Source organism: Anomalospiza imberbis, chromosome 39, assembly GCF_031753505.1.
Source record: "Anomalospiza imberbis isolate Cuckoo-Finch-1a 21T00152 chromosome 39, ASM3175350v1, whole genome shotgun sequence".
NCBI lineage: Eukaryota > Metazoa > Chordata > Aves > Passeriformes > Viduidae > Anomalospiza > Anomalospiza imberbis.
In genome coordinates, this window is record NC_089719.1 from 239085 (window position 1) to 266410 (window position 27326).

At 53.4% G+C, this 27326-nt stretch overlaps 2 protein-coding genes and 1 long non-coding RNA gene across 3 annotated transcripts in view; all 3 read right to left on the minus strand.

The window, feature by feature from the left end:
- LOC137464210 (zinc finger protein 850-like) overlaps positions 1 to 27326 on the minus strand; it is a 711331-nt gene that overhangs the window by 81365 nt on the left and 602640 nt on the right. The gene's annotated exons all lie outside the window — the stretch shown is intronic.
- The window catches only part of LOC137464227 (uncharacterized), a 433227-nt gene that overhangs the window by 49541 nt on the left and 356360 nt on the right, over positions 1 to 27326 (minus strand). The gene's annotated exons all lie outside the window — the stretch shown is intronic.
- On the minus strand, positions 157 to 1430 carry LOC137464211 (olfactory receptor 14I1-like). Its single transcript, XM_068175520.1, has one exon. It carries the CDS (start codon positions 1129 to 1131, stop codon positions 157 to 159), a length of 975 nt encoding a protein of 324 aa, XP_068031621.1. The 5' UTR covers positions 1132 to 1430.

Sequence of the window (27326 nt, forward strand, 5' to 3'; positions counted from 1 at the left end):
AAGGTGGAGAGAAATAAAATGAGAAATGGCACAAACAATGATACTTCTTTGTGGACAAGATTAAGGAAGTAAAACAAAGAAAAACAACTTCCAAAATGAAACCAAGTATCAAAGATGACTTATATTGCAAGTGATTTGCAGAAATTGGCCAGAAGTTTAACGTTTCTGAAACCATCCAGTCATCAGTGTCCACACTGCAGCCTTGAGCTCCTGGTTCCTCAGGCTGTAGATGAGGGGGTTCAGGGCTGGAGGCACCACCGAGTACAGAACTGACAGGGCCAGATCCAGGGATGGGGAGGAGAGGGAAGAGGGCGTAAGGTAGTAAAATATAAGAGTGCTAATGAACAGACAGACCACGGCCAGATGAGGGAGGCAGGTGGAAAAGGCTTTGTGCCATCCCTGCTCAGAGGGGATCCTCATCACGGCCCTGAAGATCTGCACATAGGAGAAAACAATGAACACAGAACAGCCAAGTCCTAAACAGGCACTAAATGCAAGAAGCCCAAGTTCCCTGAGGTAGGATTTGGAGCAGGAGAGCTTGAGGATCTGTGGGATTTCACAGAAGAACTGGCCCAGGGCATTGCCATGGCACAGGGGCAGGGAAAATGTATTGGCCGTGTGCAGCAGTGAATAGAGAAAGGCACTGGCCCAGGCAGCTGCTGCCATGTGGGCACAAGCTCTGCTGCCCAGGAGGGTCCTGTAGTGCAGGGGTTTGCAGATGGACACATAGCGGTCGTAGCACATGACGGTCAGGAGGGAAAGTTCTGCTGAGATGAAGAACAGAAAGAAAAAGAGCTGTGCAGCACATCCTGTGTAGGAGATGGTGCTGGTGTCCCAGAGGGAATTGTGCATGGCTTTGGGGACAGTGGTGCAGATGGAGCCCAGGTCGCTGAGGGCCAGGTTGAGCAGGAAGAAGAACATGGGCGTGTGCAGGTGGTGGCCGCAGGCTACGGCGCTGATGATGAGGTCGTTGCCCAGGAGGGCAGCCAGGGAGATGCCCAGGAAGAGGCAGAAGTGCAGGAGCTGCAGCTGCCGCGTGTCTGCCAGTGCCAGCAGGAGGAAGTGGCTGATGGAGCTGCTGTTGGACATTGGCTGTGGCTGCACATGGGGATCTGTAATAAAAGCAATCATGGAATAGTTGGGTTTGGAGAGGACTTTAAATATCCCAGCACAGCTTGGGGGCACTTTCCACCCTCTGCCTGCCCAGGGCTCTGCTGCCCGGAGCTGTCCCTGCCAGCAGCTGCTTCCCTGTGCCCAGGGCTGGGCCCTGCCAGTGCAGCCAGAGCCCAGCCCAGCCCCTGGGGGCTCAGCTCTGCCCTGCAGACCCCTCCCAGCTCAGGCACTGCCCAGGGGCAGCTCTGGCTCTGCAGGCTCGGATGGCAGTGTCAGAACAACCCTGAGGAGGCTGGAAAAGTGACACTGATGCTGTGTCAAAGAAACCCTGTGCTGATTTCTGTCACTGCCTGGTTTATTCAGATCTGAGAGAAAACTTTTTTATTTTTCACGACCTAAATTGAGAGATATTAATCTCGCAATTTCCCATGCAGACAACCCAGAGCAGTAGATTAAAAAAGTAGGATTTTCCGTTTTATGCAGCCCCTGGCTCACTGTGCTCCCTGAATAATCTACTTGAAAATTTTCTGGAGTTAAATGCCATGCTGGGAGCAGTCCTGAAGAATGCAGCATCCTCAACACAAGGAGAACACTTCCAAACCCTACCAGCTGTCTCCTTCCACCCAGATCTTGACCCCAGTGCTGGGAGCAGCTCCCTGAGCCGGCTGAGAGCTGTCCCTGGCAGGCAGCAGAGTCCCTGGCCCAGCACAGCGCCCTGGGCTGCAGGACCCTGCTCTGCAGGACAGCCCTGGGCACCCCTGGCTGCTCTGCACAAGAGATGATCAGAGAATGTACTCACAGGGTCTGTGGGCATTGGGATGTTCCAGCTGTAGGAGATCACTCCAGGAGCTGCAGCTGCATTGTCCTGCAGCCAGAGGTTCCTGTGCCAAGGGCTGCCAGGGATTCTGCCCCAGGCACTTCTCAGCACCTTCCCAGCCCTGACTGATGGAAGCTCTCTGTGCCTCTGTGCTGTGCCCGGGCTGGCTGCAGGCAGTGCCCCAGCCCTGCTGGGCTGGGAGAAGAGCTGCTCATCCAGAGAAATGTGCTTTTGAAGCTCTCCTTGGTTACCAGGATCACCCTCTGGGCCAGGAGCCCGGCCCAGCTCAGCAGCACAGACACAGCACAAGGACTTTAATGACCCTCTGGGGCTTTGTGCTCAGGCCCTGAACATCAGGCCCTGAGAGGGAGCTGCAGAAACTTCTCCAGAACTCCAAGTCAGAATCCAACTCCAAAGTTTCTTTGACTTTTAATGGGTCCCACTGAGGGACACAACTGAGAAAGTGTCCCCAGGCCCCAGGCAGAGCAGAGAACTGGAGGCACCGATGACAGGTGGGGACCAAGAGAAGCCAAGTCTTGGTGCCCTGGGGCACAGCAGGGTCTGTGCCACCAAGGGCTGTCAGGAGACACCTTGTCCTGAGGCACTGGGGCCTCCTGGCACAGCCCCAGCCAGGCTGGGCACTGTCAGCCCCTTGTCCTGCCATCAGCATCCCCCCCTAGCCCACATCCCAGTGGCCTCAAGGATCTGCTGGAAGGAGTCCCTGGGGAGCCTTGCTCAGGAATGGCCCTGGGGGCTCCTTCATGCTCCCAGGGACTGCAGGTTTTTCAAAGCACTTTGGCTTTGGCTTTTGCCTTGGAGTCTCTGAGAGCTTTGTGCAATCATGGGCTCCAATTATCTGCTGTAATTAGTCCCTGGAGAGGCTTTGTCAGGAACAACACTCAGTGGGGCTCATTAATACTTTGAGATACTCAAGGAGTTTAAGGTACTTTGGATTTTCCTTTCCACACTGAGTCTCTGAGAGGTTTTTGTGCCATCCTGGCCTCCAGTTCTCTCCTCCAAGGAGTCCATGAGGAGCCTGTGTTGGGGATGGACCTCAGTGGCACGCATTAATGCTTTGAGACACTTTGGGTTTTTTCTCTGACTTTGACTCCTGGAAAGATTTGTGCAATCTCCTCTCAGGCCCTGAAGTTCCAGGGCTCAGCTCCAAATGCACCACAGGGCTCTTTAGGATAAGCACGTCTTACCAAATCATGGCTCTGCCTTTATTTCCCTCTGCTCTAATGTAGTTCCTTAGGAATGTTTCCTTTTACAGTTATGGAGAAATATTTCAAAGTGCTTCTAAGAAATATGTATTCCCATTTTAAAGAGTGTCTTTTATTACTGTTCTCTTTAGAGAAGAGCTGATTGCTGCATTCTATGATTGATATTGATGTTGGGCCACTCCTAAGGAGGTCTGGCCAGGTCTGAGAAGTTTTACCTTGACGTCTGACCCAGTGTGGACAACCTTGCCCCACATTCCCCAACCCCATGTGACAAACAATTTTCACTTTCAAAAATTTAACTGGTTTATTAAGACCTTGTCAAAATTCAACAGAAGAGTGAATAAAGAATAAATGCAGTTTCCGGAGCAAAGGATTCAATCACCATGTGCTCATCTACAAAATGGATGTTCTGTCTTTTATACCTCCAGCCCCTCCCAAATTCTTGTCAATCCACTCCTCCTTTGCTGTCCAGTGGTGGAGATCACTTTCTTACAGCTTGATTGGAGGTCAGGCGCTGCCATAGCAACAAGCCAACCCTCCCAAATGCCCTGACTACTGAGGGCATCCCATGATAACAATGCAAGGGGGAAGGGAAAGATAACTATACACCTACACAACTTCTCTTAACATCTACTTAATATTCACCCCTTAACTGTGAGAGTCAACCATAGGATTACCCATCTATAACAAACCCCCCCTTTCTTTTTCTATATGTCATTTTGCTTGAACATTTAATTTTAAATTTTCTCTCTCTCTTGTATGAGTCATACTAGCATCTGTTGATGTGGGCAAGGACAGTGGGAACAGGAGGAAAATCTCAGGTTTTCCTTAGACACACTTATTTGGAATGGACAAAAGGGCCTAACAGAGGTCCAGGATGGCTTTGACTCCCATCTATCATGCCTATGTGGTTGCTACCCATAGTCATTGTACCTTAGGGGTCCAGAGGCCAGCTTGGTCTCGCCCTCCAGTCCCTGTTGTATTCAAAGACAGTTGGGGAATGACAGTGGTCCGATATGACCTTTTGTCCCTACATTACCATGCTTATGGGGTTGCTACCCACAGCAGGGCTATGCCATCTTCTTGGAAGTGAACAAAGGGGTCTTGCCCTCTTTCCTTTGTCTTATTTTCTTAAAGAAGCTGTCCCATTACCTCTTACGGTCCCTTGTGTACTTCCCCTCAACAGGTGCTGGTAATTCTCACCCATTAAAGCAGGAAGACAGTTCTCAAACTGGCTGGTGGAAGCTTGACTTTGGGCGTCTTGGTGTTTTTCTGGTTGTCTTTCAGTCTCTGCCTGAGATTCAATCTTGTTTCACCTGGTCTGAATGTTATATACAGTCCACTCATTGTGTTTTTCCTACTGGGCCTTTAACTCTGTTGGCATGAGTCCATCTGTTGGCATGAGTCCATCCCCACTCTGCAGTTCACACGGCCGATTTGGTGGTGAGCAGTTCCTGAATGGGACCTTCCCACTGAAGAGTTAGAGGCTGATCTCTCCATGACTTGATCATTACTTGATCAAATCCTCAGAATTAATGTTATTGAGTCTGAAATCCAGGGTGGCTGTTTGAGGAATTGCCCCTTTATGTCTTAGCCCTTCTAAGGTTTCTGCTATAAACATAACGTATTTCTTGGCATTGGCTTCCCCTTTCTCATAGGTGGCAACCCTCTGGGGTGAGGTCAAAAAGGGTAACCCAAACGTCATTTCATAGGGTGACACCCCCAGATCTGACTGGGGTTGAGTTCTAAGTCTTAATAAGGACAAAGGGAGACATTTCATCCATGACATTCGGGTTTCCATCATCAGCTTATCTAGAGCTCTTTTAAGAGTTTGATTCATCCTCTCAGTGTGACCAGAACTCTGTGGATGCCATGGAGTGTGTAATTCCCATTTACTCTCAGGGTTTGAACAACTTTTTGCAATATTTTAGAGGTGAAATGAGTTCCTTGGTGTCATGATCCGCTTGTGCGGGGTGTCGTGATGGTTCTTTTCACCAATCCCAAACGTGCAAAAAGGCAAACAACAAGGGACTATTAGTTAATCACAACAAATGTACCTTTATTAGGGGCCAAAACAGTAAATGCGATAGTGGGGATCAGAAAGGAGATAAAAGGATAGAGAGAGAGAGAGAGAAAAGAGGGGGATGGGAATAGCTACCAACACAGGCGAGATCCTCACTGGTCCGGACGATGGGGATCCGTCTGGTTGTGTCGGGGAAGTCTTCAAAATTCTGGTCAACTCAGGGGTCCAGTTATAGTCCACGGAGGAAAAAAGGGGGGAATATGCAGGACAATGAGAGTCTATTGTGATTGCTGTGGGGGAACAGGTGAGTCCACTGAAACCACCGAAGCAGGACAAACACAATGAAGAATAAGTCCATTGGAATTACTGAAGAAGAACAGGTCATGTCATTAGTGGTTTCTCCCCTCCCTGTGGTAGGGGTCTCAGTCTCAGTCCTTAGGAGGAGGGTTTTCGATCTCCATCCGTCTGTCACAGTGGTAATGGGGCAGATGAGAGGTCTTCAGTGAGAGACCACTAGGGTCACCCCAAAAGTTCACTCAGCTTCAGGAGGAGAGTGGGCAAATATGCAGTAGGCCGTTCCTTGCTGTGTTCATGCCAGGTCCTTGCCGATTCCTTGCTAAGTCCTTGCCAAGTCCTTGCCAGGCCTTGTTCAGAACAGCTAACGTAATGGTGCAGCAACTGCACCTGCACTGCCGCTCTCTCCAAGCCGGTACTGTAGTGGAGGAAGGGGGTTTCTCCTTGTGGCAATCGGTAGGCAAAAGTGGGGGCTTCAGACGGCTTCTTACACTTGGTCTGAATCAATCCTGTTCACCATCCCATGTTGGGGAATGATTGATTCTAGAAGTGTTTTACTCACAACATTGGCATTGGCTTTAACCGTGGGTACCGCCTCTACCCAATGAGTCAGGTTACCTACTATCACTAGTAAAAACTTCCACCGTTGTACCTGGGGAAGCTCGGTAAAGTCTACTTGGATGTTTTGAAAGGGCTGTAAGGCTACTTCTCGCCCTCCCCTGGGTGTTTTCCTCATGACCTTCTCATTTACTTGTTGACATATCACACACCTTTCAATTACCTGCTTAGCTATCCCAAAAATTCCTATGCAGGCCCAGTCCCTTAGAAATCGATCACTTAGCGCTGGTGTCCCCAGTGTGTTGTTCCATGTATGCCTTCTAGCATTTTCCTGGCAAGGGGTTTATTCAACATTTGCCTCCCATCTGGTAATCTCCACTTCCCTTTGTTATCTTTCTTGGCTCCTGTTTTGAGGAATTCTTTCTCTTCTGTCTCAATGAATACGCAGACTTCTTCCATTTCACTCATGGGGGTTAATGCTGTCATTAGTTTTCCTGTCCCTGATTCGGCTGCATTTGTAGCATCTAAATCTGCTAAATGGTTCCCTCGTGCTTCTTGAGTCACTCCTTTTTTATGTCCTTTAACATATACTGCTGCCACTTCTTCTGGTAATTGTAAGGTTTCTAACACTTCTAAAATAAGTTTTTAGTTCCTTTCCCCTTGAATTTAATAGCCCACTCTCTTCCCAAATTTTTCCAAAGGTATGCACTACTCCAAAAGCATATTTTGAGTCTGTATATATTGTTTCTCTTTTCTGTGTGAATATTTCCAGAGCTCACTTTAGGGCATACAACTCACATGCTTGGGCTGACCAGTTGGAAGGTAACTTTCCTTTTTCTAGGGCCACTAACTCGTCATCTGCTATAGCTCACCCCAATACCCTGTGCCCTGGATTACCCGTGAAAATCCGTCAATGTACAATCGTTTTCCACCTTGGAGTGGTTGATCTGTTAGGTCCTCTCTTACTTTAGTTTGATAGTTTATGACCTCTAGGCAATTATGTATTAATTCCTCACCTGGTTTTCCATCTAAAGCTGGGCAGGGTTGAGTTGGTTACTCACGACTAGCTCTAAACCATTATCTATTAAGATGGCTTCATATTTTAGCACTTGGGAATCAGTGAGCCATTTCTCAGCCTTTTAGCTGAGGATACTCCTTACTTAGTGTGGGGTATATATTTTCAGTTTTCCCCCAACGGTTAATTTTTTGCTTTCTTCTACGAGTAGGGCACTCGCTGCCACCGCCTGAATGCAGGTTGGCCACCCCCAGCTGACAGGGTCTTGCAGTTTTGATAAATAGGCCACTGTTTTCCTGGATCCTCCCCGGTCCTGGGCTAACCCTCCATGCGCTGCCCCTTCTTCTATATCCACAAACAGATAGAAGGGTTTGTCTAAGGCAGGAAGACTCAGTGCTGCTGCACTGACTAATTTTTGCTTTAAAGCTTCAAAATTTGCTTGTCATCTTCTTCCCACCTAATCTCTTCTTCTACTAACTTTTCATACAAGAACCTGATGGCCTGCGTGTATCCTTCAATCCATAGCCTATGATATCCCAACAGGCCTAAAAACCTTCTGACTTCTCTCTTAGTTTTTGGTCATGGGAGTGAGGCTATCCCTGCAATTCTTTCAGGGTTCAGCCGCCGGCTCCCTTGACAAATCACGTGTCCCAGGCATTTTACTTCCCTCCCTACAAATTGGAGTTTCCCTTTTGATACTCAAAGTCCTTGGTCCCCCCAAAAATTTACCAGTGCTGTGTTGGATTCTCGAACTTTGAGATACCCTGAGAGGAGCCCAGTGCTCCTTGCTCCCCTGTGCTGACACGTGAGTGTTTGTCTGGTTTCAGGATGGCCCTGGCTGTGTGAGGGGTGCTGCGTGGACACGAGACAGCCGGTCCTGTCCCGCTGGGTCCCAGCAGTGCCTCACAGCAGTCCTGCATCCACGTCAGGATGGTGACCAAGAGAGGTCCTGGAAGCTGAGGCAGCTGATTTTAAGCTTGTGCAGGTGCCTACAGGCCAAGGCGAATGGTGTTCCCTCAGGATATAGCAGTCCTGAGGGGTCTCCCTCATTCAAAGAAATCAGCAGACAAATGCATTGTCAGCCAAAAGCCCTTTTATTGACCTGGCAGGAGGGCAGGGGTCTGCACCCCACTAAAGTGTTTCTCTGCCACATATAAATTTCAGTGGGTTGATGTCGGAGTTGTATCAAAATCACCATCCATCTTTACACTGCTGAGGTGATTCCATAGGCAGGTGGTTGAAAATACATTGTGTCAGATTCCCATACTTGAAGCTGATGTCCAGGCCCTGGCCAGGAGCGGTCTCGATGCCCCAAAGCAGCACAAAGTCTTCCTCAGGGCTTCCCTGCACAGGGCTGATTCCACACTTGCCCTTAGTTCTTCTGGTAGACTGTGTCTAAAGCTTTTTGTCAGGTCACTCTCATGTCAAGTTAGGCCAGACAGGTTTTTGTTATGCTAACTGGTGCTAAGTACTGAGGCATGTCTGTGCTAATTACTTGTTTACTCATGTGAATTGCTTGTGCTCACTTATGTCAAACCAAGGCCTTGTTCCATCCCCAAAGGTGCCTGAGGCCACCCGCTCCTTGTGGCACCAGTTGCTTTCCTGTGGAATGTTCTCCCTCCCCGAGGGTAAATGGAGAGCTGCAGAAAGAGCTTGCCAGGCTGCTCTCCATCCTTTCCCAGCACTCCTGGTGAAGTGGAGAAGTCCGAGCTGAGCGCAAAGGTGCAAATGGAGCAGCCGTGCACAGGAAGGCTCGGTGGGAAGGATGATCCAGGATCCATAGGCCTGGCAGCCTGAGCGTGCTCCAGGGGAAGGCCTTGGAGCAGATCCTCCTGAGTGCCATCCCACGGCACCTGCAGGGAACCAGGGCGTCTGCTGGAGGGTGGGAAAGCTCTGCAGAGGGACGGGGACAGCTGGGGCTCCTGGCGGGGTGTCGAGGGCTTCTGTGTGGGAGTTTGGGGGGCTGGTGTTGGTGGGGTGTTGGAGAAGGAGTTGTCTGAAAGGTGAGAGGTCTAGGCTGGAATTTGAGTCAGTTTGAAGGCAGCATCTGTGCTTTGGCACAGCTTTGGTTATGGAGGCCACAAGGAATATCTGTGACTTTTCCTCCTCATGGTCCTGATTGTCCTGCAGGGAACAAGAGGGGAGAGCTGTACTTTACTGGCCACTCAGATATCTGTACCAGGGGGAGGATTAGCCCTTTTGCCATCTACTCATTTCTTTGGGATACTTTTGTAACACCGAGTGGACTTTCATTTCTTGAGAGCGTTTATTCCTTATGAGAATTAGGATATTATCATCCCTTCCTAGTAAACCAAAGAATGGCCCTTGTTTTTTCCCTTTTTTTGTGTAGTGCTCTGTTCTGTAAAGTGACCCTCAGTGGATGAGGTTAAGGCAAATGAGTTGCTGCTTTGAGATGGGAAGCAAAATTCCAAGTCTTCACCTCCTCAGGCCATCCCAATTCATTTGGGAAGTTTGCAACTTTTTGGAACTGCTTGAGTTGAGCAACGGGAAGTAAAGCTTTCCTGAATTGAGGATTCTTACTTGCCAGATTCTTCTGTGCCTTCGCCGCTGAGGTGGTTTTGTGCTGAAGGCAGAAACTTCAATGAGAAAATAATTTCAGCATGGAGTAAGAGCTTCTGACAGAGACCAAGTGTTGCCAGCATTGCTCCAGGTGCTCCTGCCAACAGCCCCTGCAGGCAGGAGCTCAGCCCCCAATGCACGTGGGCTTTGGCTCCCTCTGGCACAAAAGCCCCCCACGGGCACAGGTCTCTGGGGCACGAGACGGGCACTGGTGCTGCCAGGGCTCGGGGGGTGGCAGGTCTGCTTGGGCAGGGACTGTGCCACACCTGCTGATGTCAGCGCTCCCCGGGCCCCAGGGATCAGAACAGCATTCCTGCCCTGGCCCACACGTTCCTTGTCTGTGTCACACCCGTGGTTTAGGATGGCCACCAGCCGGGACGTGTCCCAAGGAGGCTGTGCCAGCTTCTGTGAAGGCCCCGTGCCCTTCCCAGCGCGGCTGCGTTGGCAGCCCTGGGGGCTCCTTCTGCTGCCCTGAGCCCGCAGAGCAGGGCAGCGTTTGCTGATGGTTTGAGCCGTTCCTAAAGATCCTGTTGGGCTGTCTTAGACACTTGGGGTGAGGGATTCCTTCCAACCTGAGCCACTTTGGGTGGGCTGGGGGCGGCCCCAGGGCAGGGGGCAGTGCAGGGGCCCTTTGTGACACGGTGCAGCACGTGTCACAAAGCTGGGACTGGGCAGCAGGCTGGGCTCCACTTGGATCAGCAGCAGCTGGAAACCTCTGGGCATCTCCATTTTCTGCTGCTGCTCAGAAGAAACAATGAAGTGTGTCGAGAAGTTCTGGTTTCTCTTTCTCCTGGTGGAATTTTTTATTGTATTTGACACTCCAGAGGCAATTTCTGTGATGGCCTCTGTCAGTTGATTCTATTTCAGCAGCAGCAGCAGCAGCAACAGGGCTGTGTTTGAGCACTGCAGATGTGGCCTGTGTGGCTTTAATTCCCCGTGACTTAGTGCTCAGGGACTTGAGAGCATTTCAAGATCTGCTGATCATGATGCCTGTGACAAAAAGTCTGAATTTCCTGTGACAAAAGCACTCTGGGTAGCACTGACAAAAAAAGCAGAGAGCCAGACCAACCCTTGGTATCCCTCCATTTCCAGCTGCACAGGGAAAGGTAGAAGAATTTAGAGATGCTGACAATGAAACTGAAGTCTTCAAAAAGGCCACTGTATTGTTCAAGCATGTTGGATGTGGGATCACCCTGAAACAGAGGAAGCTGAAATGAGCAAAGGGCTCCTGTGTGGGACCCGCAGGTCTGACTGCACAGGGGCACAGCGAGCCCTGTTTTCCCTATGGGCTCCCCAGTGTTCAGGCTGAGAGCAGTGTCGAAGATGAGGCAGCAGCACAAACCGGACCTCAGCGAAAAAAGGCTGAGCAAAGTTCAGCCAACAAGGAGAAGTATTTTTGGGGGGATTCCTAATAAAAAAACATAGGAATGACATACTGAAATCTTTCCCGCCTTGTCAATATCTTCTTTCAATAGTCCATGATTCCCAGAGTGAAGAAACGTCCAACAGCAGCTCCATCAGCCACTTCCTCCTGCTGGCACTGGCAGACACGCGGCAGCTGCAGCTCCTGCACTTCTGCCTCTTCCTGGGCATCTCCCTGGCTGCCCTCCTGGGCAACGGCCTCATCATCAGCGCCGTAGCCTGCAGCCACCACCTGCACACGCCCATGTTCTTCTTCCTGCTCAACCTGGCCCTCAGCGACCTGGGCTCCATCTGCACCACTGTCCCCAAAGCCATGCACAATTCCCTCTGGGACACCAGCACCATCTCCTACACAGGATGTGCTGCACAGCTCTTTTTCTTTCTGTTCTTCATCTCAGCAGAACTTTCCCTCCTGACCGTCATGTGCTACGACCGCTACATGTCCATCTGCAAACCCCTGCACTACGGGACCCTCCTGGGCAGCAGAGCTTGTGCCCACATGGCAGCAGCTGCCTGGGCCAGTGCCTTTCTCAATGCTCTGCTGCTCACAACCAATACATTTTCCCTGCCCCTGTGCCATGGCAATGCTCTGGGCCAGTTCTTCTGTGAAATCCCCCAGATCCTCTAGATCACACTGCAAACTCAGGGAAGCTGGGCTTATTGTACTAAGTGCTCTTCTATATTTAGGCTGTTTTGTGTTCATTGTTTTCTCCTATGTGCAGATCTTCAGGGCCGTGCTGAGGATCCCCTCTGAGCAGGGACGGCACAAAGCCTTTTCCACCTGCCTCCCTCACCTGGCCTTGCTCTCCCTGTTCCTCAGCACTGGCACTCTTGCCTACCTTAAGCCCCGCTCCATGTCCTCCCCATCCCTGGATCTGTCACTGTCAGTTCTGTACTCGATGGTGCCTCCAGCCCTGAATCCCCTCATCTACAGCCTGAGGAACCAGGAGCTCAAGGCTGCAGTGTGGAGACTGATGACTGGATGGTTTCAGAAACATTAAACTGCTGGCCAATTTCTGCAAAACACTTCTAATAAATGTCGTCTTTGATACTTCTTGTTGTTTTACTTTTGGAGGTTCTTTTTCTTTGTTTTACATATTAATGTTGTCGACAAAGAAAGGTCAAGAGCCCCTGTTTGCATTGCACACAGCAGGCAGGAGCACCCCCATGCTGCTGCTGTGGGGACATGAACCTGAGGGAGCACAAATGCCATCGGCCCCTGGGGCCAGGAAGGGCTGGGGGACGCCAGGGAAACCACTCAGCTTTGTCCTGGCCTCTGCAGCCAGCCAGAAAGTTTGTTCCCATCAGCTGGGAGTTTCCTGTCCCACTGCAGACGCTGTTGCTCAGAGCCTGGGCTGCCTGGCAGCCACCCCCAGACTGCCCAGAGCATTTCCTTGGCTTCACCTTTGCTTTCTTTACTCTTCCTCCTACCAATTTATTTCTCTTCCTCACCCCTCTTCCTCCCCTGCACCCAGCCCATCCCTGGTTGCCCTTTCCTCTCTGGCCCCACTCCCCATTCCAGTTTCTGACTTGGCACCATGGGAACGGCCCTTGGGGAGCAGGATCATCCCACAAGTGCTGCAGGAATTGTCTGCAGGCTCCTGCAGTGCCTCGTGCTGGTCCCTTGCCAGAGGCACCCCAGGCCAGGGGGGCACATCTGGGCTGCTGTGTCTGGCTGTGGGGCTGCCTGTTCTGGGCAGTGAGGAGGGGCTGCAGAGGCTCTGCAGGACTGACAGGATGGGCTTTGGGGCTGTGAGGAGAAGCTGAGGGACCTGGGCTGCTGGAGCTTCTGAAGAGGAGGCCCAGGGCTCCTCCTGCAACTGCTCCAAGGGTGGTTTCATAGAATCCCAAAATCAGCAAGGCTGGAAAAGACCTTGGAGATCATCAAGTCCAACCTGTGCCCTGACACTGCCTTGTCTCCCCTGAGCCTCCTCTTCTCCAGGATCAGCAACCCCAGCTGCCTGAGCCGCTCCTCACAGGACTTGTGCTCCAGATGCCTCACCAGCCTTGTTGTCCTTCTCTGGACACGCTCCAGCCCCTCCATGTCCTTCCTAAATTGGGGGGCCCAGAACTGGACACAGCACTCGAGGTGCTGCCCAACCAGTGCCCAGCACAGGGGAAGAATCACTGCCCTGGTCCTGCTGGCCACACCATTCCTGATCCAGGCCAGGAGCCATGGGCCTTCTTGGCCACCTGGGCACACGGCTGGCTCATGTCCAGCCTGCTGTCCATCAGTCCCTGCAGGTCCCTTTCTGCCTGGCTGCTGTCCAGCCACTCTGTCCCCAGCCTGTAGCACTGCAGGGGTTGTTGTGGTCAAAGTGCAGGACCTGGCACTTGGACTTGTTAAACCTCACCTTGTTGGATTTGGGCCCTGGATCCAGCCTGTCCAGGGCCCTCTGCAGAGCCCTCCTGATTTCCAGCAGATCAACACCCCCAGACAACTTGGTGTCACCACGGTTCCATGAGGCCCCAGAGTGTCCCAATGGTGTCCATGATTCCATGAGGCCTCCCAGTGTCACAATGTCCCTTTGGTGTCACAAAGTCCCTTGGATCCTTGGGCCCTGCAGTGTCACAATGGCACCGTGGTGCCCCAGGGCCCTGCAGTGTCCCAATGGATCCTTGGTTCCATGAGGTCTGGCAGGGCAGCAATGCTCTCCTTGGTTCCCGCTGTCTCCCACACCTCCCACTGTCAGGCTATAGAAGGACACCTGGCTGATGAAGGGGAGTGGGAGTGGGTACCTACTCGAGGAGGTAAAAATAAAAATCCCTCCCAACCCCCTCTCCCAAGCCAGGTGCCATTTCAGATTAGGTATGATCCCCTGGATCTGGAGAGTCAGCCAGATGGTTCAGAAGAAAATTATCTGCCCAGTGAGCCTCCCAATTGTGATTCATCTGTGAGACAAATCAGCACCTCGAACATCAAAAAGGAAGGAAGGGTAATCGTGGTGGGTGACTCCCACCTGAGGGGAACAGAGGGCCCCATATGTCGACCAGAGCCACCCCACAGAGAGGTCTGCTGCCTCCCTGGGGCCCGGGTACGGGATATCACTGACACACTGCCTGGGCTGATTCAGCCCTCTAATTATTGCCCACTGCTGATACCCCAGGCTGGCAGTGATGAGATTGAAAAGAGGAGTGTCAGGGCAATTAAAAGGGACTTTAGGGCATTGGGTCAGGTGGTTAATAGGACAGGGGCACAGACAGTCTTTTCCTCAGTCCCTCTGGAGTCTGAGAAAAACGCTGAAAGCAATAGGAGAGCTCACATTATCAACGAGCGGCTCAAGGGTTGGTGTCATCGTCAAAATTTGGTATTCTTTAATCATGGGGCAACTTTTACAGCAGCTGGCCTGCTTGGACCAGATGGGCTCCATCTTTCTGTGAAGGGCAGAAGAATTTTAGCTCATGAACTGTCAAAACTTGTTGAGAGGGCTTTAAACTAGGTGTGAAGGGGGAGGGAGATGTAGCTGGTTTGTCTGGAAGCAGGCTCATGGGTGGTAAGCCTGAGTTAGGGGTGAAATCAGCAGCCCAGCTGAGGTGGGCTCAATAAAGGCCATACAGGAAATTTTTAGAGTTTGTGGAGGACAATTTTTAGTTGCAGCTGGTGGTTGAGCCCACCAGGGGAGGGACTATGTTGGATCTGTTGTTTGTAAATAGAGATGGGCTGGTGGGAGATGTACTGGTTGGAGGTCACTTGGGGCACAGTGATCATGAAATTATCGAATTCTCAATATTTGGTGAAATGAGGAAGAACACCAATAAAACTCCTACATTGGACTTCTGGAGGGCAGACTTTGGCCTATTTAGGAGACTTATTCAGAGAGTTCCTTGGGAAGCAGCCCTTAAAAACAAAGGAGTTCAGGAAAGGTGGGCATGCTTCAAAACAGAGATCTCGAGGGCACAGGAACAGACTGTCCCTGTGTGCCAAAAGACGAGTCGACTAAACAAACATCTAGCCTGGATGGGCAAGGAGGTTTTGAAGGAACTTAGGAATAAAAAGAGGATGTATCATCTTTGGAAGGAGGGTCAGGTCTCTCAGGAAGTATTTAAGGGCCTTGCTAGGGCATGTAGGAAAGATATTAGGGAGGCCAAAGCTCAGTTTGAACTTAAAATGGCAACTTCTATAAAGGATAATAAAAAATGATTTTACAAATATGTCAATGGTAAAAGGAAGGGTAAGACCAACCTCTGTTCTTTATTAGATGTGGAAGGGAATTTAATAACTGCAGATCAGGAGAAGGCAGAGGTGCTTAATGCCATTTTTTCCCTCAGTTTTTAGTGAGGAGACGATTTGCCTTCAGGACAACTGTCCTCCTGTGTTGGTAGATGGTGTCAGGGAGCAGAGTGGACCACTGTTATCTAGGAGGAGGCAGTCGGAGACCGGCTGAGCTGCTTGCATATTCATAAATCCATGAGGCCAGATGGGATCCACCCCAGGGTGAAGAGGGAGCTGGCAGATGAGCTTGCCAAGACATTCTCCATCATTTACCAGCAGTCCTGGCTCACTGGTGAGGTCCCAGATGACTGGAAGCTGCCCAGTGTGACACCCATTCACAGCATGGGTGGGAAGGAGGATCCTGGTAATTACAGGCCAGTCAGACTGACCTCGGTACCCAGTAAGGTCATGGAACAGTTCACACTGAGTGCCATCACACAGCACTTCCAGGATGGCCAGGGTGTCAGACCCAGCCAGCAGGGGCTTAGGAGGGCTAGGTCGTGTTTGACCAACCTGGTCTCCTTCTATGACCAGGTGACCCTCCTGGTGGATGCAGGACAGGCTGTGGATGTGTCTATTTGGACTCCAGCAAGGCCTTTGGCACTGTCTCCCACAGCACACTCCTGGAAAAGCTGCAGCCCACGGCTGGGCCAGGAGCACTCTGTGCTGGGTTCAGAACTGGCTGGATGGCCGGCCCAGAGAGTGGTGGTGAGCGGTGCTGCATCCAGCTGGGGACAGTCACCAGTGCTGTCCCTCAGGGCTCTGTGCTGGGCCAGCTCTGTTCAATATTTTTATTGACCACATGGATGAGGGGATTGAGCTTTTCATTAGTAAATCTGCAGATGACACCAAACTTGGAGCATGTGTCCATCTGTTGGAAGGCAGGAGGGCTCTGCAGGAACACCTGGAACAGCTGGATAGATGGAAGATTCCAGTAAGATGAAGTTTAATCAGTCCAAGTGCCCAGTCCTGCATTTTGGCCACAATAACCACCTGCACAGCTCTAGTCTGGGGGCGGCGTGGCTGGACAGTGCCCAGGCAGAAAGGGACCTGGGGGCACTGGTCGACAGCAGGCTGGACATGAGCCAGCAGTGTGCCCAGGTGGCCAAGAAGGCCAATGGCTCCTGGGCTGGATCAGGAATGGTGTGGCCAGCAGGAGCAGGGAGGTCATTCTTCCCCTGTACTTGGCACTGGTGTACTTGGCATTCTTCCCCTGTACTGGCACCGTTCCTTGAGTGCTGTGTCCAGTTCTGGGCCCTCCCACTTAGGAAGGACATGGAGGAGCAGGAGCGTGTCCAGAGAAGGACAACAAGGCTGGTGAGGGGTCTGGAACACAAGTCCTGTGAGGAATGACTGAGGGAGATGGAGTTGTTTATCCTGGAGAAGACTCCGAGGTGACCTTATCACTCTCTACACTCCCTGCATGGTGGTTGCAGTCAGGTGGGGGTCAGTCTCTTTCTCCTCACAACAACTGACAGAACAAGAGGACACAGATTTAGGCTGCACCAAGGGAAATTTAGGTTTTATATTAGGAAAAAAGTTTTTTATGGAAAGGGTGATAAATTACTGGAACTGTCTGTCCAGGGAGGTGGTGGAGTCACCATCATGGGATGTGTTTAAAAAAAGACTGGATGTGGCACTCAGTGCCATGGTTTAGCTGAGGTGGTGTTAGGGCATGGGTTGGACTTGATGACCTTAAAGGTCTCTTCCAACCCAACAATTCTGTGATTCTGTGATTGTGTGACATCACAGACCAGGTTGTGACATCATACAGTTGGTTGTGACGTCACTGGTTTATTATGTGACATGACATAGCAGGATGTGACATCACAGAGGAGGTTGTGATGTCACAAAGTCGGCTGTGACATTACAGGCTGGCAGTGTGACATCACAGAACGGGCTGTGAGGCCACAGAGAAGACTCTGCCATCATAGAAAAGGGCTCTGTGACATCACAGAGCAGCTGTGTGATGTCACAGAGAAGGCTGAGAAAATACAGAGTGGGTTGTGACATCACAGAGCTGACTGTGAAATCACAGAGCAGGCTGTGACATGACAACGAGACTGCATAACATCACAAAGGTGGCTGTGACATCATAGAGCTGTCTGTGACATCACAGGGTGTCTGTGACATCACAGGCTGGGCTGTGACATCACAGGGCAGATTTTGTGACATCACAGAGCAGACTGGGACATCAAGGAGCAGGCTGTGACATCACAGGACACCTGTATGAAATCACAGGTGGCCTGTTACATCTCAGAGTGGGCTGGGTGACATCACAGGGGCTGTGTGATCTCACAGGGGCTGTGTGAGGTCACTCCACCCCAGCCCCCCCTCCCAGTTCCCCCAGAGAAGTCCAACGCTGCTCGTGCACAGCGGGGTCCCCTGTCCCCCTGGGTCCCCCCGCCCCCGGCGCCACAGCCTCCCCCAGAGGATGTTCCACGAGATCGACCCCAGAGCCTGACACGGGGACGGGGGCCGGGGCTGTTGGGGGTGGGACAGGGGGACAGGGACCCCCTGGCAGCGTCCCCGTGTCCCCCAGGGCCAGAGCCTGGGCCAGGGCTCCTTCACCCTGTTACCAACGAGGACTTGAGAGCGCTGAAAAAATCCCCAGCAAGGGATCAGCAAAAACCAGATTTAATATTAAGTGACAGCACCACAAAGTTCCTTGGCAAGAGTCACTCTGCTCCTGGAGCCGTTGTGATGGTTGGTGCCATGGAAACCTGCCCTGGCCCCTTGCTCAGGGCTGGTGTCACTGCCCAGAGCCAGAGGGGATCCCTTGCTGGGGGCTTGTGCCATGGCCACCTGCCCTGTGCCGCGCTGGCCGGTCAGGCGCCGCGGAACCAGCAGCAAACGCCAGGGCCAGGGCCAAAGGCCAGGTCAGCCCGACAGAAAGGGGCAGTGCTGGGAACTGTTTCCATGGCAGCCCTCACTGGGGGTGACACCTGGGTCACCTGTCCTGGCAGTTGCCATGGAAACCCGGCTCATTGGGAATACAAGGGTGGACAGAGGTTTTAGTAGGGCCTGTCACAACGGGACAAAGGGGGGTGGTTTTAAACTAAAGGAAGGGAGGTTCAGGTAAGAACAGATAAGGAGGAAATGTTTGATGATGAGGGTGGTGATACACCAGGACAGGTTCCCAGGGAGGTGGTCAGTGCCCCATCCCTGGAAACATTCAAGTCCAGCTGGGACAGGGCTCTGAACAACCTGATCCGGTGAAAGATGTCCCTGCTCATGGCGGGGTTTGGATGAGATGAGCACTGCAGAGCTCTTCCCCTCCAAACCATTCCAGGACTGCATGGGCAGAAGGGGCTGCTCAGTGCACTCCATCCACTGCCTCGACTCCTCAGGGTCACTGCTGGACCCCACATCCCACAGCCAAACCCAGCCCCTTCTCTGCCTTTCCTCCCCCTGCCCCAGGGGCTGGCACAGCCAGGGGGGCACAGGTGACCTTTGGGCTTTGCAGGGCTCAGGCACAAGGGCTGTGGCAGAGTCAGGGCTGAGGTCACACTCTGTGGGCTGGGGCAGAGCCCAGCCAGAAATGAGCCCTGAGGCAGCAGCTCTGCAGTGCTGGCCATCAGGCCGGCTTGCCAAGGGAGGCTTCTGGCCATGCCCTGCAAGCAGCTGCTGCTGCCAAGGCGCCTTTGGTGCCTCAGGCTCTCCCTGGCACAGCTCCCAGCACGGCACTCTGCCCTTGTGCCCGAGGCCTTCCCTGTGCTGGGGCTGGCCTGGGGCTTTTCCTGCAGCGGGACCTGCCCTGCTCCTGGCACAGGAAAGGCAGTTCCTGCTGGAGCAGGAGGCTCTGCCTGCAATGGGCTCAAACCACTCCAGCAAGGCCCTGTTTGCAAAGCCCCAGGGGGAAATGAAGGAGGGGCGTCACGCTGCTGTTGGGGTGAATAATGCTGAAACCAGCCTGACTCCTTCATCCCAAAGTTCCACGTCCTCAGAGGGAGCTGAAGCTGTGGCAGGGCTGGAAAAATCCCCAGAGAAAGGAACAACCAAGTGACACCACTGAGAGCTCCTGCAGAGCTGCTGAGCTGGCCCAGCCTGGGCACATCTGACTGACAGGGCAGCACTTCGGACTAGAAAAGCCCCATCCAAATTTTAATGGCAGCGTCTCCTGGCATTTCCCTTCTTGGGGGCTGTGGAGATTCCTCCCTGCAGTGGGGACACCCCTCAAGGTCACTGCTCCAGGCTGAGCCAGAGATTTGCCCATGGTGGTTGGTCGGGGGGAGTGACATCAATCTCTGCTTAAGAACTGGTTTTTGTTTAATACAATTGCTTCAAAATTGCTTCCTGCTTCAGCCTGAGTGTCCCTGCAAGAACAGGGCATCTTTCAGGCACTTCCAGAAGCTCAGGGATCTCATTTCATGAGGAATCTGGGATGCAAATGGCCTTGTAAGAAGGACAAAAGCAGAAGCAATGGACTAGAATAATTAGAAAAAACTCCCCTTCTTCCAGACAAAGTCCACCAAGTCATTCCCTGCATTTCTCCTTTTCAAATTCTTTTGTCACCTACTCTCAGAGGTCCAGCCTGTTCTGGTGCTTATCATGAACTGACTGTGTTCTTGATTTACACCAGCACTGGAGATGTAGAATCACCCAAACTGAACACAGAAACAAACTCCCTCTGTCCCATTTTCATGTTCTAGATCACTTTCCAGGTGTCCATGGAGATGTGGGAATGATTATCACACAACTCTCCATTTCTGGCTGCGGGCTCTGGAGATTCCTTCTCTGCATTCAGTCAGGCTTGTATTCCCTAACAAGTCCTGGTTCCACCTCCTGTTTCCCAAGGCTGGAACAGTCACAATGAAAACCTCACCAATGGCACAACTCCCCAGCTCGCCAGGAAGAGAAAGGACAAGCTGTCAAGTTCTCCAAACCTTTGTCCTGCTCTGCTGCAAGAGTCCTGCTGCACTCACGGTGTGGAAAGCCAAGAGAAGCTGCAGGTGGTGGCACATCTTGTGACAAGAGCTCAACCTGGTTCTCTCAAGGAAAGGTTCTTGAGAAGAGCAGACAGGACTGTGGAGAAGATTCCTGGAAAACTGAAACAGCTTTCCAGAAGTGAAATGAAAATTGAAAGAAACAGTCCAAGATGTTTTCCTCTATTTATTTCTCTGCTCCCTTTCTCCATCTTGCACTCCTTCTCCATCCCATTAATTCCAAATGTATCTCACCTCTAAGATCAGTGACTTAGCGAGTTCTAGACACTCTAAAGTACCATGAGCCACGCAGTTTGCCTTCCAGTATTCACTGGAAAGCAACGCTGGAGCCATAAGTGCAGGACCAGGACCAGGGAATCCTCCAGCCAGGGAATGTGCCCCGATAGGGTTTGATCCTCAGCGGGGACCTCTGAGATACTTCTGACCTCGTGCAGGAGTCCAGAGTCTGGATCTGGGCTGAACAGGGCAAAGTTCCCGTGTTTGGACAGGCTCAGGGGCTGCCCCCGGGGAGCGGGGGGCTGGGCGCAGGGGCGAGCGGGCAACGGACAAACGGACACGGGGACAAACGGCCCCAGAGCTTCAGTTGCAGCGGCGGCAGCAGCGGCGGCAGCAGCAGCAGTGAAAGAAGCGACTTTCTTTACTTTCTATTGCTTCTCCTCTCCCTCTCCCGCTGTCCCACACCCTCTCCCGCCCTCTCTTTCCCTGTGCCCCCTCCTCTTCCAGTCTCCCTCTCCCCATTCCCGGCCGGGCCATGCCTCTGGCCCGCCCCCGGCCCCGGGCGGGGCTGCCCCGCCCCCGTCCCAGCCCCCGTCCCCGTCCCCGCCCCCGGCCGTCCCGCCGGGGTCTCGCCTCCGCCCGGCTCTGGCAGTGCTGGCGGTGGCGCTGCTGGGCGGGCATCAGTGCCTGGGGCTGGGGCGGCATCGCCTCCCTCTGGCTCCGCCTGGCCCGAGCCTGGCCCCGGCCCCGACGTGGGCTCCAGTCCCGGCCCCGGCCCCGGCTCCTCCCGGGCCCCGTGGAGGACACACGCGGCGCGGCCGCTGCCGCCGCCTCCGCTGCGGCTTCCCCGGCCCGAGCTCCGCCGCTCGGCAGCGCGGCCGCCGCCCCCGAGCCGCCGCTGTCCCGTTGCCGGGAGCGAACGCCTGGGGAGGGCCGGCCCGGGGCGGTCGGGGGGCGGTCGGGGGCCGCTCCTGGCCCCGGGCCGAGCGCTGACAGCCGCGTCCCGCCCACAGGGAAGGCGCAGCAGGGCCTGAAGGAGCGGGTACCGGCTGGGTTCGCTGCTGGGCAGCGGCGGCTTCGGCAGTGTCTTCGCGGCCACGCGGCTCTCGGACAGCGCCCCGGTGAGCGGCGGGGCCGGCGGCGGGCGGAGGAGGAGGAGGAGGAGGAGGAGGAGGAGGAGGAGGAGAGGAAGCAGGGGGAGGAGGAGGAGGGATAGAAGGAAAAGGAGAAGGGGCAGGGGGAGGGGGAGGGGGGGGAGGAGGAGGAGGAGGAGGATGAGGATGGGGCGGGGACTGGCCATGGCGGGCGGCGAGCCGGCGGGGATGAGCCGAGGCCCGGCAGGGTGGAAGCAACCAGGACACCTCGAGGGAGAGCAGGCGTGGGGCCAGCGCAGGGCGCAGAGCATCCCGTGCTGGGTGAGGGGTTCCCGACCCCTGGCACGGCATCAGCCCCACTGACGGAATTGCGTTCCTCCCGCAGCCCGACGGCACCAGCGCACCCCTGGAGATCGTGCTGCTGGCCAAGGTGTCCACTGGCTTTCCCGGTGTCATCCAGCTGCTGGAGTGGCTTGAGCTCCCCAACGACATCTTGATGGTGCTGGAGCGCCCAAAGCGGTCTCAGGACCTGCACCATTTCATTCAGGCACGGGGGTTCCTGTCCGAGGAGGTGGCACGGGATCTGTTCCGCCAGGTGCTGGAGGCCGTGCAGCACTGCACCAGCTGTGGGGTCCTGCACAGGGACATCAAACCAGGGAACATCCTGGTTGACCTGGCCACCGGGCAGGCCAAATTGATTGACTTTGGCTGTGGCACCTACCTGCAAGACACAGCCTACACTCGCTTTGCAGGTGAGCCCAGGCAGCGGTGTGCTCTCGGTCCTGGAATCTCATGGCCCAACATCTCACAGCCCAAGCTGGGTGTGGCAACGGGGATTCTCCCTTTTGCTGCCCTTCATGGCACTGAGATTTCAGCTGAGTTGCATTTGAGCAGGGCTGGGTGGGGAGCCAGCTTCCAGCCCTGCTGGCAGCCTTTGCCCACCACTCTGCCCAAGACTGGGGCTGGGGCTGGGGCAGCCTGCCCAACAAAAACATGGGTGGGTGGGGGTAGCAGAGAGGGGGGCCGTAACCTGTGTCCCAGCCGGTTTGGTGTGCAGGTGACAAAGGGCTTGGACTGCTCCACTCACCTGGTTTGTTTTGGATTCATGATGTTTTTGGGCGGTGCAGGCAGGGAGGATGAAGGCATGGTTTTCCCAAGCACTGGGTGGGTTTTTCCTCCGCATGGTTGGGCCTTGCCAGGACTTCTGCTGCCCTCTTCCAACCCCAGTGGCTTCTTTTCCAACCCCGAGTCTGTACACAAGTCCCAGGTGCTGGTGAGAGGGCAGCGGGTCACCCCGTGTGCCACTGCGACAGCCCCCACATGCCCAGGGATGCTGGGGCCAGGCTCTGGGAGCAGCAGTATCCCCCTGATGAACCCCATCTGTATTCCATAGGAACACAGTCAATACAGCCCCCCAGAATGGACCCAGTTTGGCTGGTACTACGGCAAGCCAGCTACCATCTGGTCCCTGGGCATCCTGCTGCACCAGATGGTCTGCGGGGAGCACCCTTCCAGGAGGAGCCAGAACATCAGCTGGGACCATCAGCTCTCGCTGCCACAACGGCTCTCTCAAGGTGGATCCTCATCTCTGGCCACGGGGGCAATGCCAGTGCTGGGAGACAGCAGCAGCTCGTGAGCATCCCGCTCTGGCAGCTGCTGAGGAGGTGGCACATGTCCTGCTCTCCTGCTCTCCTCCAGAACAGGGAATTGATGGGGAAGTTTAGGCCCAGCTCTGAGCACATCCAGCATGGCCTGGGCACGGGAATAGTGGGGCAAAGCCAACAGGAGCCTTCTCCAGCTGACCAGCGGGTTCTGGTTTCTCTGCCCAGAGTGCCAAGATGTGATCAGGCGGTGTTTATCCACGCTGCACTCGGACAGGCCCTCGTTAGAAGAGCTGTTCTGTGATCCCTGGCTGCAGGATATTGATCGGCCCTAGAAGAAGGGAGAGAGCCACAGGCACACTTTGATGCAAGGCCCTGGTAAGTTGCAGCTCCACACATGCCTTGGCAATCAGAAGCAAAGGAACCCAGACATTTTGTCCTGCCTGTGTCACTGCCCAGAGGTCATCAGATGGGGACACGCAGCCCTTGTGCTGGAGCTGAGCTGCTCTGCCCAGCACTGGTGGCTGCCATCTGAGCTGGTTTTGCTTGTCCTGGTTCCCTGACAGCTGGGGCCCTGGGCAGAACCCTGATAGCCTGGGCTCACCCCCAGGGAAGGAGAAGGAGCCCCTGGAGAAGCTGTACGAGGTGGGGCTGCTGCTGCTGGGGACAGCGAGGATGACATCAAGGATGACAACCTCTTCCTCCACCTGGCCACCGGCAGCTGAGGATGATGGACTTCGATTCTGGCACCTTCTCCAAAGCCAGGCTCCACAGGAAATTTGCAGGTGAGTCCACACGCAGGGGGATGCTCCCAGATTTGGGCATTGCACAGCCTGGCCAGGAACCAAAGGTAGCCCCTTTGCTGGGGCGGATGCAGCTGATCCTTCAGTCGGCTGCCAGGCTGCTTTTGGCAGGGCTGGGGGATGGGCTGGGGTGCTGATGAAATGGGAGTGGGCTCCTGGCCCTGCCAACAGCCCCCAGCACCCACCGTGCCCCGGGCTGGGGCTGGGGCTGGGGCAGCCAGCCCGACACAAACAAAGCCCCATGGTGGGAGCAGAGGTGGGACTCCAGAACCTGTGCAGGGGCTGCTTTGCTTTGCAGGCAAGGAAGGGCTTGGGCTGCTCCACTGCCCCTGTTTGCTTTGGGATCACCGTTATTTTGGGGGGCAGTGCAGGGGGGAAGGGAGAAAGCCTGGGCTTCCCTCACCTGTGGGTGGGTTTTTCCCTGGCATGCAGGGGTTGGGCCTTCCTCAAGTCCCTGACAGTAATATGATTTTTGACCTTTTTTCTTGTTCCCCTTTTTGTCTGTAATCTATTTTTATTAAGTTGTTGTGTGTTTTTCTAGAGGAAGCATTCCAGGTGGGGTCCAGTCTGGATGGGGAAGTGCTTGGGAGCAGCTGTGGCGTGGATGGGCCGTGCCCTTGGAGAAGGATGAGGACATCGTTTGGGACCAGCTTTTCTTCCAGCGCGGGATGGCGTCAGGTGGGTCCCGTCTGCTTGGCATGGTGGGATCAGAGCTTTGGGGAGATGGCAGCGAGCACAGGAGCATCCTGCTCTGAGCAGCTGCTGAGGGCTGGATGTGCCGTGGCCGGCTGCAGGCTGGGCACATGTCCTGCCCTCCTGCTCTGCTCCCAAAGGCAGCAGGGATGGACAGCTCTGGGCACAGCTCTGGGCACGGCCAGCATGGCCTGGGCACCGCGGGCGGCTGGGACAAGGGGACAGGAGCCTTCAGCTGACGGGCGCTTTCTGGTTTCTCTCCTTGCAGCCGGGCTCTGCGGGTGCTGAGGCTGCTCTGGGCTCTGCCAGGGCTCTGCTGGAGCTCAGCACTGGGCCACAATCAGCCAAAGAAAAAATGGGGTGACCTGCAGCACAGACCTGCTTGAGCATTTCAGCAACACGGCTCAAGTGTGTGGAGTGTACACCTCCCAGGGAAAACATGCCACCACCCCAAAATAAACTTGTTCCTTAACTTCTGAAATGAAATCAATCTGGGATGACCCCAGATGACATTTTGCAGCCTCCTCAAGCTGTAGCTCAGTCTTTCTCTGAACAGTTCTCTCCTCCACCTGCCTTTTACTTCCCAACTGCTCCCTCTTTTCCCCCAGTGAGTTCCCAGCCCATGGCAGTCTCCATCACACTGTTGCATTCCTTGGTGCCTCTCACCATGAGAAAGGCCAAGCCCCAGGCTTAGGGACTCAGCCTGTCACTGGCTGAGGAGCAGCAATGTCTCAGAGGTCCAGTGGGATTTTAGTGTCATTCAGAGCTGCTCTCCAGCCCTCAGCTCTCCTCACTGCTGAGTTCCCACTCCCATTTTTCTTGTCCTTGCAGGAGGATGAGCTCTGTGAATCCCCTTGAGCCTCCCCAGTCTTCCCAGCCCACGCACCCACCTCAGTTAGGCTGAAGCTGCAGCTTCTCTGTCTCCTGTGGCACACCAGTCCAGTCCCCTGTGCGGGGAGCCCCAGCCCCAGAGCACAGCATTCAGCAGTGCAGTCCGGGCTGGAGCAGCTGCCCTGCAGCCCTGGCTTGGCTGTTTGTGGCAAGGGAATGCTCCCTGTTTGCAGCTGTCCCTGCAGGATGGCCCCAGGGCAGAGCCCAGCCGGGCTCCCACTGCAGCCCCTGAAGCCTGGGGCAGACAGTGGTCCCCAAGCTGAGGTTCACGGGGAGCACACAGAGCATTTCCTCCACTGTTGCATCAATGCTCATTGTGTTAAGAATACTTCTAGTAGAGGTATTACAATTTTCTAAAACACACTGTCGTAATAGGGTTCTCTTCATGAAGTCCTGTACATCAGCTAAATTGATAGCTTCGGTCACCCAATCCACAAAGGAAGTAAAAAGCTCATTTCTGCCTTGCTTAATAGACATAGAAGAAGGAGATACTGGTTTTGTCCTAACCATGGAGATTGCTTCTCTAGTTAATGGTATGGTAGCTTTTCATACTTTAGCCCCTACTTGTGCCTGCATTTCAATTGTAGTGAATTGCCCAACACTTATTAATTGTTCAACAGTTATCCCAAATAAGGGCTCATTCTGCTGTCGTGGAGTCTTTGCAAAATGATTACATAATTTATGCTAGTGGGCTTGCCACAGTCTTAACTGAGACTGTGTCATAATTATTCTTATGATACTTTTAATATCTTTTGGAAGAAGTAAACCTGAGCCCCATATGGAATTAAGCATTTGCTTTGCAGGTTCCCCGTGTAGCCCACAGTCATTAACTGCGGCTCTCAATTGTGAAAGCAATTTCCAATCCACAGGATGATAATTGGTTGTTTCTCCCCCTCCTGCATTCGGTGTATAAGCAACAGGAAAAGCTTGGCAATCTATGTCAGAAATAGTAGAACAAGTCATAATCTTTATTACTTATTGCTTCTTTTTGCATACTCAACCAATTCATTCTGTGTATTCCTGGTAAAATTTTAGGATGTTCTTGCTTAAAAGGATTACTAGCAGATGTCACTAAAACTCTTTTGTGGCTGTTCTGAACAGTTTCATCCTGCAGCTGCTTTCTTTTAGCCTGTGGAAGTCTTTCACCATTTATTACTGATTGTTCATTCCCGGGGAGGGGATCTGTGGCTGACTGAGCAGCATTAAAGGCAGGATTAAAAGCAGGGGGAGCAGTAGGTTGCTTATCACTCAATCTGCTCTTAATTTCAATAATATTTCTTACTGGAGGAATAGGATTGATATCAACCTCTAAAGAATGCATTCCTGGTTTAACCCCTTCTAAAGTGGCAGTAGCAACAGCAGCAACTTTCTTTTCTGCTTGATACTTCTGCAAACAATTTATGACTGAGCGCCATGACCTCATTAGCTTTTGGGCAGCCTTATCATCATCAATCACCTTAAACTAAAGAATGTTCTCTAATCCACGCCACTCTTTCTCATCAAAGAGATCCCCCGAGGCTTTAAATAAGCCTTGAGCCCGACCATAGGTGTACAAAGCTGGCGGATCTTTATCTAAATCTATGTCAGCTATATCACGTTTCTGTAAGTAATTGAAGAGCTACTTCGCTTTCCATAATCTGACCCTTAAGTGCAGCCTTTGTACCTTGCAAGCCGGCAGCTCTTCCCCGGACGGCGAGTCTTGTCCTGACTCCCCAGATGGCAAGTCTTGCTCTGACCCAGGCTCAAGAGGACTCCTTATGCCAGCATCGAGTAGACTTTCAGCCTTCTGAACACTGCATATTCGGCGCTGCTCCGGGCTCACCG